At 35.5% G+C, this 14255-nt stretch overlaps 1 protein-coding gene across 3 annotated transcripts in view; it reads right to left on the bottom strand.

The window, feature by feature from the left end:
• Positions 1 to 299: 299 nt before the first annotated feature.
• The window catches only part of LOC120627432 (vesicular glutamate transporter 1), a 65271-nt gene continuing 51315 nt past the window's right edge, over positions 300 to 14255 (bottom strand). For all 3 annotated transcript variants that reach the window (XM_039895435.1, XM_039895434.1, XM_039895433.1), the window contains exons 4-13: positions 8210 to 8322; positions 7819 to 7958; positions 7250 to 7504; positions 5238 to 5431; positions 4327 to 4489; positions 4111 to 4218; positions 3547 to 3732; positions 3002 to 3187; positions 1027 to 1203; positions 300 to 582 (exon numbers count right to left, since the gene is read on the bottom strand). In XM_039895435.1, coding sequence (XP_039751369.1) covers positions 388 to 582; positions 1027 to 1203; positions 3002 to 3187; positions 3547 to 3732; positions 4111 to 4218; positions 4327 to 4489; positions 5238 to 5431; positions 7250 to 7504; positions 7819 to 7958; positions 8210 to 8322 — 1717 coding nt within the window. In that variant the 3' untranslated portion in view covers positions 300 to 387. The remainder of the gene's footprint in view (positions 583 to 1026; positions 1204 to 3001; positions 3188 to 3546; positions 3733 to 4110; positions 4219 to 4326; positions 4490 to 5237; positions 5432 to 7249; positions 7505 to 7818; positions 7959 to 8209; positions 8323 to 14255) is intronic.

The following is a 14255-nucleotide window of genomic DNA, read 5'->3' as shown; positions in this document are numbered from 1 at the left end:
TCATTCAAGTCTATAAAATACATGTAGATGTCGCTATATCCACCTTAATGATTTCCAATGAGAAGTAAAATCATTTTAAAATTATTATTAGCTAAACAGTGATTTAGATCTCTCGCTGAATCGTTTCTCGTTTAACAAAAATCTCTGTGTACTTAACATAATTTGAGTGTTCTAAAGATTGACACAGGGAATATTGTGTTTTACGACGTCACTTGTTTGTGATCTGTCTATTAAGTTTTGTTTAGAGAACAACGAAGTGATTAGCGTTATTAGTTAACTGGATATTATTAGTTGCGATATACCAACATGTTTGATTTTATAGTAAATGACCCCGATGTCTCTACTATTTTGTTGTAATATGAAACCACTGGGATTATTTAATAGGATTTAATAAGTGCCGTCATCGGTGAGATCCTGGTAAGGCTCTGCGGGTGGCTGTATGGGCTCGGCCTGGTAGAGCGCCCCAGAGACGAAGGGGTTGTTGGGCACATGCTGTTGCTGAGGCGGCACAGCTGGGCGAGGCGGTGCGATGCTTCCATACGCTGGAGGCTCAGAACCAGTCAGAGCAGAGGATTTCTCCGACTAAAGGCACATTATTTCATAAGAACCTATATTTGTAAACGAAAAAGTGATACACAACAAAAGATGTGGGCATTGCAACAGTTATCTCTGTGAAACATCTCCATCTATTGAACCCTGGCAATGGGAGTAAATAGGTAACAACAATCAATCAGATCCAACTTTCAAGTAACTGAAGGACTGATCAAAATTATAGAATTCGTAAAAGCACCATGTCGTTGGGAACTGCTAACTAACTAACTAACTATAGGATAAAATACCATAATTATATTACACAAAAATGCCCTACAGGTACAACGGTTTTACCGTTTGCAAATTTTATTATCCTTGGTTTTAATAAACTACTCGTATGTATACTAGAAATAGCCCGTTCTCTTTGGTCGAGGAGATCTGGGCCGGTAATGTGTTTATGTGATAATGAGGATAATGACTAGAAATATTACTTACGAAGGTTGTCTCCTGGTCTAAAGGTTTGAGCGGAGTTTCATAAGGCGGTGTCGGTTCAGCCCAGGGTTGCAGTTCTCCGGAGGCGAAAATCCCGTATATTGTGATGCCAATGAAATGCACAGTGGCACCCATAAGGAATACAGCACGCCATTCCTTTATTGCCATATCTGGTTTGTCCTGGATTAAATAATACAAAATTAGTATTTACATTAATCGTTAACAATATTGCTTTACCCGACTGTGAATTCCATTATGACGAATAGAAATATCCTAGAAAAATAGAAATATCCATAGAAAAATCCTATTATAATATTAAGGATTATTTAAAGATAAAAAAGCTTGGGTGTGAATTGCTCTAGCTTCATAGCTTAATTTAAATTTACTGGAAGATGGTGATAACAAAAAAATAAATTTACCCGGCTAAGTTGGTTGTAAAAGCGTGGGTTTTTCGAACAATTCGAATACCTAGGCGGATGGGTAGCGTCTAGTTCTACGTGATAGTTAGAATGCCGACTGCTATTAAAAGGACCTATGTAGGTATTTCTACATACACGTTGTATTTTTTTAAACTCTCATCGTACCGATGTCAAAACAATACTGCGTAAAACATTAAAATAGCATAACCTTTATAAGATCACTGCATGGCATGTCTGTTTGTCTGTCTGTCTGCCTCACTCATGGCTTTTTATATGATGATATCATCATCATCATCATCATCACATCAACCGATAGACGTCCACTGCTGGACATAGGTCTTTTGTAGGGAGTTCCAAGTTCCACGATTCTGAGCCGCTTGGATCCAACGGCTACCTGCGACGCGCTTAATGTCGTCTGTCCACCTCGTTGGGGGTCGACCAACGCTGCGCTTACCAGTACGGGGCTGCCATTCCAGCACCTTGGGACCCCAACGTCCATCCTTTCTCCGAACTATGTGCCCGGCCCATTGCCACTTAAGCTTCGCGACTCGTTGAGCTATGTCGGTAACTTTGGTTCTTCTACGAATCTCCACATTTCTGATTCGATCGCGTAGAGATACTCCGAGCATAGCTCTCTCCATCGCCCGCTGAGTGACTCTAAGCCTTCTTATGAGGCCCATGATATGATGATATATTACTTATAAAACAAAACACAACAAACAAAACAGGGGTGAAAATTGGCAAAGAAATTATACAACTCTCGTTTATTTTGGCGAGGGAGAAACAATGAGGTTTAATATTTTGAATAGCGTTCAAATTCTTTGAAATGTATTCGTGCGTTGCTATCGAACTGGAGTGACGCTCCCCCGCGAAGCCCTAGGTTTTCTTGGTGCGAAACAAAAAGGACAGTGGGTCGTTGGTAATTTTAAAAAGGAAATCGAGCTGAGTTGAGCCGCCGCGTGAATTCGGAATGAGCGGGGTTTGGGTGCGCGACGATGCGTCACGGGTACATTAAGCGAGCACTTTATTATCGGTAGCCCTACGCTACAATGAATTTCACCAGTTATACCCACCTACTTGCATCTCAATAGATTCGTGAACACAATTTAAAGCTTTATGACGGAATACGAAAAGCCCTAAAAGTTTTATTTAGTTTCTTTAGCGATTAACAGTTTCTCTTTACAACTGCATTTTTAAAGTTCTTCTATTACTATTCTAAAAGTCAACATATAAATAAGAGATAAAAAACAGGCAACTTTTCTGAAAGATTTTGTATAAGACTGCATTATGAGACCAATTATTAGCAAAATTATTACTTGTTACCGTTTCTTGACGTAAAAAGTTATCTCTAGACTACAGATTTCAACATCATCGGGGATCACACAGTCTCACTGACGAAAACCCAAAACTGAGCAATTTCAAATAAATATTGTCTTTTTATACTTATTTATAAAAATTTAATTCAGTTTCTTCCGCTGTAAGATAACCTTTCTCTCATTATAACCTTTTCACATCACTGTTAGAATTTTGTAAGAAAAATGTACAGAAATATTTCTCACCTTATCTTGCGTGATGTAGTCGATAACAATGGGTACGAGAAAGCCAGCGATGGTGCCAATGCCGTTGGACAACCCCATGAGGATTGAAGCGTATCGGGGTGCGATGTCGAGGTGGTTGACGTTGTAACCAGAAATAGCGAATCCGCTGCATGCTACGCCGAGAGTCATTTCTATTGTAGCCACGTACTAAAAATACAAACCACTGTTTAAACAGTCAGTAAACTCTAAATAATTATTATGTAGCTCGAGCTCTACACGAAGCCTTAATCTCTACTATATTGAAGTAAAATCAAATGATATTTATGTAGTCAATTTGAAGACCTCTTCTTCTTGGTATTACATATTTGAGCATTCCATGTCACAGAAAGGGTTCTACTATTTCACACTTCTACTTGTGTTTCACTCCTCCAATGATGATAACCAAAAAGAGCAATTTATAAACACTTCCAGCAATATCTACAGTATAAATAGCAGACTGATTTTATTTTTAAATATCGATTTCATTCCACACATTGATTTAGTCAAAAATAAAATATCGTAAGTACCTTATTATCAGCATAGGCAATAAGAACGAAGAAGAATGCCTCAAAGCCAAAACCGCCGCAGTTAAACAGCTTGCGGACGTTCGTTGTAGACATAATGTTGTTCTTTCGCAAGTAATCCGCAAGCATACCGCCAATGGGCACCAGTGAGGTCATGATTAAATGAGGGATCGCTCCGACGAATCCAGACTGACATAAAGAGAAATATAGTTAAATTCTCATGTCACACATGAACGCTTCATACGATCGCTTAAGTAAGCGATCGTATGAAGCTTTCGATACCAAGTATTAGTAAGGAACGTTTAAATACAGATTTTTTTTTTCGTCTGGTGGTAGTATCGACAAGGACGTGCCGTCAAGCGATTTACGCGTGGAGACCGACCAACGGTCTAGCCCGCTACTATTTTAGATTGCATAATCACTTCCCACCACATGAAATTGCAGTCAAACTTTTACAGTGGATAAAAAAAAAACAAAAGTTCACTAAAAACATTCTGGTGTTCAAAATAGAAAGAGTTGTACAATAAAATACTATTATAGTAAATCAAAGTGGAGTGCATAGTTTACCTCTGTGATTTGCATATTGAACCTGGTGTTGAAATATGCAGACTGGAAAATGACCAACAAACAGAAGTTCCATGTTCTACAGAAATTTGCTACGATAATTGCATACACCTAAAACAAGGTTAAAATTGTAAATAACCAAATTGTAAGACATAAAAATCTTCTTAGTGATGAACAACTCTGTTATCACGTAACACAAATATGTAAAGGTTTACTCACGGGTGGTGAAGTAGCGAAGGCTTTCCAAGGCGTTGCCCAGAATCCCGGCATAGCAGCCTGTGTGGCTGTTCCTAGAGATTGTTCGATGTACGTAAGCTCTTTTCCCGATATGTGGGGATGCTTGCTTGGCCTCTCAAATACTAGCCACAACCAAAGAACGTACCTGTTAAAATCGAAAAGATTTAAATTATTCAGGTTATTGAACATATGTCCTTAATGCTTATAAAAAACCCGCTAAGTGCGACTTGGGGTTGCACACGAGGGTTCCGTATCAAGGCGTAATATGGAACACTAGATGGAATTAACATAATAACTATCGAGCAAAGAACGTGACAACACATTTCAATTATACAGCAATAGACTATTCTGTGAGAATTTCAACACTCTAGATATTACGGTTTATGAGATATATCCGGTGCTAGACTGATGGTCAGCGACTAGCCTACGGAACGAGGTATAGAACCTAAAAGATAACTACTTATAGATTAGATATTTGTACGACATTTAATGAATATTTTATATTTAAAGGTATAAATAAATTTACTAAGTCTCATGCCGTAATTTTCATTTAAAGCATTTCTTTAAATTTTATCAGAGGTAATGTTAACTAGATGTGCCTTACTTGAATAAGTAATAATAATGATTGTTTAAAAGAAAATCGTTGAAAATAAGATATAAAAGTTGGGCGGCCGCACGAAAACAATGATTAAAAATAAAACATAAATTAAAGGTTCTTCAGTAGAATCAATATATTTTTCTTATTATTTTAATTAATGTGATACAGAATACAATGACAAAATAAATAAATGTGCCTTGTCGTAAAGGCTTGACGGCGGAGAGAGTCATCCCTTTTTCGTGACGGCGCAAATGTTTCACAACAAAAAAATCCATATCATTATAAATATACTTACCATATCATACCCGAAACTCCATAAAAATAGAAGGGTGTTTGCCATGATATGTAGTCAGTGAGGAGACCAGAGAGGGGCATGCCGATGACAATTCCCGCATAAGTTCCACAGAAGGCAAGCGTTGCTAGTCGAGATCGTTCTAAAGGTGGAGCCCACATGCGCCAGATTCCGTGGCAAGAAGGATAGGTTACACCCTGAAAAACGTCTCAAATGAGTATCTAATTTTTTAATTGAATTTAAGTCTTTTTTTAATAGTAGGTACAGCTGGGATTCAAACCGTCCACCCCTAAGCCTTTAAGCCTTTTTTTAAAATGTATAACCAGTTATAGGTTTTAGGTAGCCAAAAATTAGGATAAATTAAGTAATTTTTATGAGTTTTGCACTTATTCCCTAAAAAGAAGTATGTACTTACTATCAATTAAGTTACCAAAATTTTAAATTTCAAGTGGTATACCACATTTATCATGGAAATATGTGACGTAAAATAAAGGTCAATTTACATAAAATGACCATTCCGTGCTACATCTTCCTTTGTAGAAAAAAAAAAAAGAACCAACTTAACAGTAGGTATGCATTTTACTACGCAGTTATTCATCGTCTTTTCACTCTATTACGTATATTATTTGTACTTGGAAGCAATTCCACTAATATGATTTATTCAATACCTTTATCGCGGATAATGTGACTTAGAAATCGAGATAAAATGTATTTTATACGACCGCTTCCATATCTCAATGTAAGATTTAATAGGATACCATGCTATTGACGACTCTGCTAAGCCGGGTACAGGAGAATAAATACGTCACCATGGCAACCGAGGGCCCAATAATCCTAAAGAGGCTTTGTACTACGGGAGACGAATCCAACTGTACTCAAGTACGATTGAAAATGGAAAGAATTGAAAAAAATATATTGAGTAAATATAGATTAATACTCAGATTCCGAGATACTTCTACAAACTTAAACTTTAAGCTGTTTCTTCATCTCTACTAAAACGGGAGTCTATGTATTGTAAATTGCTTATCAATATAACATAAATTTATTTTATTTCATTTGAACTTTAAGCTGTTTAAAGCGATTCATCGGAACCTTTGTTTTAATCAACATCTAATGCATAGTGTGTTAGATTAGTCAGTGTAGACGGAATGTAAATACTCTATTTCCAATTCAAAGTTTCGAAATAATCAAGGTTTATTAGCTTTGTTACGTTATATCCGATTAAAAGTGTAGTAATTTTATTTCTAAAAATTACACTTATTAAGTTTTCGTTCTACACTGACAATGTAAAACATACAAATTTTACATTTTAGAAACAGCCATGATCCTATTATCAACATCTAAAGTACTATTAAAAGGGGATAACACCAAACGTGACGCTCTACATTCGCTACGGGTTTGGGTTTCAAAATTTGAGCATCCATAATAAGCTTGATCATGCCTCGTCACGAACTGAATGCCAAATGCTCAGAATTAAAGCGTGTGACATGACGTTTGTTCTTGTTACATGTCTATTTTAGCCCCCTGAATCTGTATCTATCTGTTATAAAATGTTTCTATCTATTAACGTGTCACAAAATAAAATATAGATTTATAAAACATACAATATGTGTTAAGAAAACTCGAATTCTTATTATTTTTGTTTATACATTATGAATGAAATATAAACATATTACATTACACATGCTTTAAAATTGTCTCAAGGAATAATCGAGCGATTGGTAAACGATTACAAGCAATTTTTCTGGTAATAAGAGCAAAATTGCTTCAAATAGATTGCACACATAGGGACCTATTGCCATGCGATCTTTCTGCCAATAAATATTTAACAAAATAGTAAAATTGCCTCAGTTGACAGAAAGCCTAGCTCATTTTTTTGGCATAGTCATGTTCAGCGAGGAAATGGAATCAGTATTCTAAGCACACGGGCATTGACTATTTTTTAGACTACTTGAAACCATATAACATTAAAATATTTACTATAAAATAAATATGCTAGAAATAAAGGAAAATACCTCAACAAATCCCTGTGCGACTTTTAATAGCACAACGGCCACGGGTCCAACAGACATTGCCCCAGGTATCGCCATATTAAATATGGCTGAAGCAAAAATCGCAACGCCAAAGATTCTGTTCGCGGGATACATGGAAGCGAGGAAACCGCCCGGCACTTGAGTTATGAGGTAGCCGGCGAAATATGATGAGTCTATTGAAGACTCCACGCTGACGGTCCAGTTGAATGGTGTATCTTCTCTTACTCCAGATGAGGTCTGTTAAATATGTCATGTGTTATGTGCCTTGTCCTTTTAATCGAAAAAAACTTTTTAAAAATCAAGATAGGAAATTTCTTCATGGAACTGAAGTTCGTGAACCAATAAGCTCCCCAATATTAGATATACTATAACCTAAATTTTTCAAAGCCAGAAAAAGAGGCTGAAATTGGTTAGTTTTGAACCAAATGCACTCACAGAGGTTAATAATATTGTATTGTATTTGAGTAAAAAATTAATTTTTACTAAAATACGGATACAAAATATCCTTATTAAAAGTTCTAAATATAAATGTACTAAAATGTCTCACTCACATTATGTTTTTCAGTCATCTTAAGCTTGGCCATGCTCATATTACATCGCATCCCGAACATGATACTGAAGCCGAAGCAAGCCAGCAGTGCCACAGTGTAGCGAGCAGTCAAACATGGGCATTCCGCTCTGACGTATTTATCTAATTGAATAAATATTTTTTTTATACTATGTAACATAGGAATTGTTTAACACCAATTATTGTTGGTAGTAAAGCGTATATTCATCGATATTACTCAAAATAATAAGTTCACGTCTTCTTTTATGATTCTGTTCTTAATTACATAAAATCAAAATAAAGTTCTTAACTTCTTTAATCCTTTTTAACTTCGATTTTTTATTGAAAGAACATTAGTTATTTATTTCAAATAAATTTTATACATATATGCGTACCTATATGCCGCGGAGGTGGTCTCTCAGGAGACGGTGGTGTTTCGAGGTCTTCGCCATCGTACATTTGATCGTAGCCCTTCTGTTCCACGTGAAAGTTTTCATACTGGGTGTTTCTGTGACAAAAAAAAAAAGTATAACCTATAGCACGACATTAGACTAACGCAGAAATGTTGGAAGGGTTAAAATATTCATATAATATTATATAATATTGAAATTGTTTAATATGAAGATATCGTGTCCGGTTGATTTAAAAAATGGTTTGTAGCTGCTTTGAGGTTATTTCCTTTCTTTTATCGTTACTTTCTTGGAACTTTAATAAATGAACTAACTAAATGAAGACCAAGAAGCTCAATGCCTATTTATCGCTCAGAATACATCGTCTTTCGTCACGACACATTTGTGTCATAAATTTGTTGAAGTAAAAATGTGTGACAAAGGAGCTGGCTCATTACAGCACACTAAAAAGCGCAGTATTCGCCACTTAATATTTTATACCGATATCATAGACTAAACAGCTAAAAGAACAGTGTTTTGTCAAATTAAATACGAAACAAACATTTGTTCTTAACAAACCTAGGTGGTCCTAGTAAACGTTCAGATTCGAACCCGAGTCCTTCCTATAAACCGTTACGCTTTTAAAGCTTCATGCGGATATATATAAAAATGAAATTGAAAATTCTGTATACACCTATAATACTTGTTAAACTAATTGACTTTACCAAAGTGAGAATGGATCTTCATTATGGACCTATAGATATTTATGTAGTGATTGTTCAAGTGCATATTGTGTTACGCAACGTGGGGAGCGTAGTACTTGCCTCGCCTCTTCACGTCTTATACAGAGGCATCTACGAAAATTGCAGAAAACTAGACTGTTTTCACGCCATAACGATTTTACAACGCTTTCAATTCATTGCTTTAAGGTTCAAAATTTGTAATTATTTTTAAAGCACACGCTGGCAACCAGGGCAAAAAGTTTTTACAAATGGTTAGCCTGCCAACCAGAGTTGGAGTAGCGTGGTGGGTTTTAGCTTTAAATCTTTCTCTCCTATACGGGAGGAGGTCTATGCCTAGTTGTGGGATATTAATTAGCTTAAGACAATAATAATGATGTGACAGTGAAATAATATGTACCATATTATTCGTTGCTGTTATATTGTCCTCAACCTGTCATATTAAGGTTATTTAAATTTGATTTGACTATTATTATCTGTATGGAAATACATAATAAATATTTCTATACAGATACATTTTTAGCTTATTTAAATGTTTTTTTTTTGTGTAAGCAAATTATATTGGTACAACCATAACCATATGAGTAGAACTGCAAAATATACATGATAATCAGTTTTAAATACGAAACCGCAAATATTTTACAAATAATTATAGCCGTAAAAAATTAGTGTGACTTTGACTTTGACTTAGCAGTGCATCTAAAGTTTTTTATGACTAGTATTAAAGAAGAATTTACTGATACAACAAAAGACAACGGTGGTGGACAGACGACATCGAAAGAGTCGCTGGACATATCAGTATTTTCGAATTTGGATTTCCTTACAACAGACCTATGTCCACTGACAGCTGTTGGTAGCCTCATCATAAAATCGATGTGAATCAGATAATATCATAGTAAATCAATGATATCCATTTGATATCATGGTGACTTTTGAAGACCTCCCTGGTGCAATGGTGAGCGCTGTGGTTTTAAGTTCGAGGTCCCGGATTCGAATCCCGGCTGTGGCAATTTAGGAAATTATAACTTCTGAATTTTGATGGCTCTGGGAGGCTCCGGTCGTGGCTAGTTGCCAACCTACCGACAAAGACATTCCGCTAAGCTATTTAGCGTTCCGGTACGATGTTGCGTAGAAACCGGGTAGGGATATCTATGAGTTTAATATACTGCGTTATCACTTACTACCAGGTAAGCTTGCAGTTAAGTGCTACGAGTACCTTAAATCAAATCAAATCAAATCCTTTTATTTGCATAAAACATTGTAGGTATACATGTTTAGTCATAATATATGACATGCAAATCTTAATTTAAACAAATTCATTTATGTAATAATTAATAAAACATCAAAATAAATAAAATCAAAATAATCGGCTGAATATAATAAAATTTCATTAATTTTACTGTATGGAACAATAAACATGGGATGTCAAGTAGAAAATAACTAAACTAATAATTATATTTTATTATCCAAGAACTCTTTTACCGAGTAATAGCATACCTAGCCTTGTAGTGGAATAAAAAAATAAATAGAAAAACAAAAACCCTGTCTACGCGAATGTCTGCTACCAAATTGTAAATTAAATCCACTTCGACGCCAAAGTATAATGTGTTACTCACTGAAGAAACTTTTGTGCGGCCATGGTGTAGGGAAGGACAAAGTTAGTTACAAAAGTTGAAAGCTGAGCGAAAGTCGGTCAGCGCTAATTACTACCCAAAATTAACTGTCGTTGCTTCTGATGCATATTCACAATATAGTATTATATCTGATTAGTAAAGTTTAAAAGTAGATAGATAGATAGATAGATAAATTCTTTATTGCACACAATTTATAATATAAATTGAAAACATAAATATAAGACGAATAACAATGCGCAAAGGCGGTCTTATCGCTTTAAGCGATCTCCTCCAGACAACCCTTAATGAAAGAAGAACAGGAGTATGGAAACGGGATAGTGCAATTTTAAAAATAAATAACATAAACTACATCTACTATATATAACAATAATACAGAAATAAATACATACACATATAAACATATATATATATATATACATATATAAATATATATATAAATAAATATAAATATACACAAATACATACAGAGCAAATATATTAGTTTATGACTCCGTAGATAAATAATATTCTAAAGTAAATAGTAATAAAAAATAAAAAGTAAATTTTGTATTTCGTTTTCGTCATCTATTGAACAAAAACTATTTACGTGAATAAATCAGTCACGTAAATTAAAGATTTGCCTGTAAGATATTGCTTTCAGCAATAAAGCCGTCCTGCATGGCTATAATTTTCTTTATTTTTTGTTTTGCGTGCAATAAAGAAACTCTCCTCATTTTAAAACCTACTTTAAAGGCCTCTGGATACATCGGAGTATTGCCAATTTCGTAGTTATTTTGTCGTTTCAAAATTCAAATACGTACTTCTTCAAACACATTTTGCGGTCTTTATATTACAAAACACAGCGGTTAGTTACAAAAACTATAAATACCTTTAACAAATATTAAAAGATACAGCGGATTCTTCCTTCAAGTTCAAACAAGCAAATCCTTCACTGTATTGAGGCCGTTAAACTTTTGACTCCGCATCCTTGCCCCCGACAAGTAAAGGATTCAATGATTTAGGCATGAACAGGAAAAAAAGCAGAAATTGAAGTTTTCTGATGATATAAGATGTGATTTTAACAAAATAATAGAGATTCTTAATTTATATTTCGTAGAAACTCATTAAACAAATAAAATAATAATTAATTTTTAGTTGTATTTTTGTATCAATCTTAATTGTATTTGAACGTACCTATTTGTTTTTTAATATAAAAAATAATATTTTTCGCTCAGTGAGTACCGTTGAAAGTTAAATAAGCAGGTATTCGATAAATTTACAAAATTATACGTTTTAGGGTGTATTAGCCAGGACGAAACAGTAATTACAGCATTTAGTGTGACGTCACATAATTACAAGCAGCGTGTAGGGTGCATTAGCGACACAATGGCTAAACGATCAAAGGGGGAACCGGCTGATATCAGATAATCTCTGTTTTATTATGTCACCCTGCATGTATTATAATAATATCTACGTTTTATCGATAGTTCTTGAAATTTTTAAAGATAACACCAGCACTGACGCTTATTTTCACAGCTGTAATCAGTGATGATAATATGCTACTCGCAAGCTGTGTTTAAAATAAATTAAAGTCGCAATGTGACAAACATAAGTAATCGACGAACCAAATAACGACATGCTTATTCGCATCACCAATCAATATTCACTATTTTCTGAATTATCATGTGTTTATAAAGTCATTTCTTTCTAAACACATCATAATTCAAGAATGGGGGACGCCTTTGCCAACGTTGGGCAAACAGACTAAGTTGTCGGTGACTTTAGACTCACCAGCGTTGTAAATTGTAAAAAACAAAAAAAAACTGTGTCTGAACAAAGGCTTTATTATTATATAGAAAGTAATTTAGCTATGGCAACTTGTTATATATGACAGCAACTATGGTGATTTTGCATATATAAGCATTCTTATTTGTCATGTAAATTTATTCCGACTTAACATTCATTCTCTTCATAATAGTGACTCATAATTTACTTATGTGGCAGTATAGTATAATCATTTTATCATTATTATAATATGTAAAGTCGCAATGTGACTTCAGCAATATAATCACATAGATCGATGTAATCATCGCTACTACTGGCCTAACTGCTGACGTGTCATCTCGTCCAGTCAGAACTAAACGCATTATCGGGGATCGCGCGTCGGGGGTGCCGCGTCGCGCGTCGCTTCCACTTGGTTATGCCTTTTATCCAACGATTCATTACAGCAGGGGGAGCGAACAGATAGCCACATTTATTACTTTTGTCAGCGGAAAAATGAATTTACACGCCAGTAACCTTGATTTTATGAATATTTTAAATCCGCTGTGCATCGTGGCGATTTGATGTCTTTTTTTTTCAAATATGGAAACCGATAATGATCAGAGAATTAAGAACATACAGAATCCTCTTTCAGCCATTGTGTCCGTAAACAGTGAAAACACACACGCATGCACGCACGCTTCACTTCACGCCCGGGGAATAGCAACATTAGATTTACCATTACATAAGTTTAAAGAATGTATAAAAGCACATTTAATACATCGAGGTTACTAAACTATTGATGAATTTCTTAATGACAAGGTTGCCTGGAAGCAAGCCACTCCACTTTCATCTCACACAAGATTGTTAAATTGTAAAGCGATGTAGGAAAAGAGCAACTGCTGAGTTTCTTGCTGGCTTCTTCTCGGTAGAATCTGACTGCCGAACCGGTGGTAGAGTCAATACAAACAAACAAACTTGACGTTTCAAAAGTGCTTATATTAGGCCTACTTGAAATAAATGAATTTTGAATTTTGAATTTGGACCAGGAGAAGCATAAAGAAGTAAAATGTCATAAAAATCCTCCTCCATTGCCAGTTGCATGAAAATGTTAGGCTATGCAGTGCTTTTGTGCATGTATGAAGTGCACGCCACTACTCTACTATCTATACATATGCAAACCTAAACATTTTTATATGTATATTTCTCGTGTGCGTGTGTATGTCACTGAACTCCTCCTAAACGGTTGGACCGATTTGAATGAATTTTTTGGTATGCGTTTGGATGGCACCCTGGATGGTTTAGATTCACAAACCAGCCCCACAGATGGCGCTGGGGTCTGCTAGTATTATATATATTTATGTTACAATTGAAAAAAAGGAGAAGAAGAGTTCTAATTGCTGTTTTTTTTCTCAAGTTAGCCCTTGACCATAATTTCACCAGGTAGATCATGCAGCCAAGATGGAGCAGGCTTAAATGTATTAAACTCTAATCAGTTTCTCTGGCATCCTAGCTGAACTTTGTAGGCCAAGTTGGCAGGGTGGTAGGTAACGTACGGCCGAAGCCTCCCACCGTACAAAATCCAACATAAATCGCTTCGCCATCTGTCATAGTTTACGTCCTAAGGCACAGGCTTTTTCCCTTGTCGAAAGATTAGGAGTAGAGGTTTAATTTCCTAACTCAAGACTGGTACCGAGAATTTCTCGACAGAAAAACTGAATACCTAACGACTATTGCCTGATCTGTGAATCAAACTCAGAACCTCGGGATCCGTAGCCCCGTAGCCGAAGAATGCTAACCACACACCAAAGCGGCCGTCCTTTACTATTATAACACGACTTAACGATTATTCATTGTAAAGTCAACATCTCCTGAGGATGCTCCGGTGTCGGAGCAAAACGGGCGTAGTAACTCTATTACGCACGTTTTGCTCTCACT

Source organism: Pararge aegeria, chromosome 11 (assembly GCF_905163445.1).
Source record: "Pararge aegeria chromosome 11, ilParAegt1.1, whole genome shotgun sequence".
Taxonomy (NCBI): domain Eukaryota; kingdom Metazoa; phylum Arthropoda; class Insecta; order Lepidoptera; family Nymphalidae; genus Pararge; species Pararge aegeria.
Note: the sequence above shows the minus strand (reverse complement) of the source record. Positions and strands in the feature narration are given on the sequence as shown.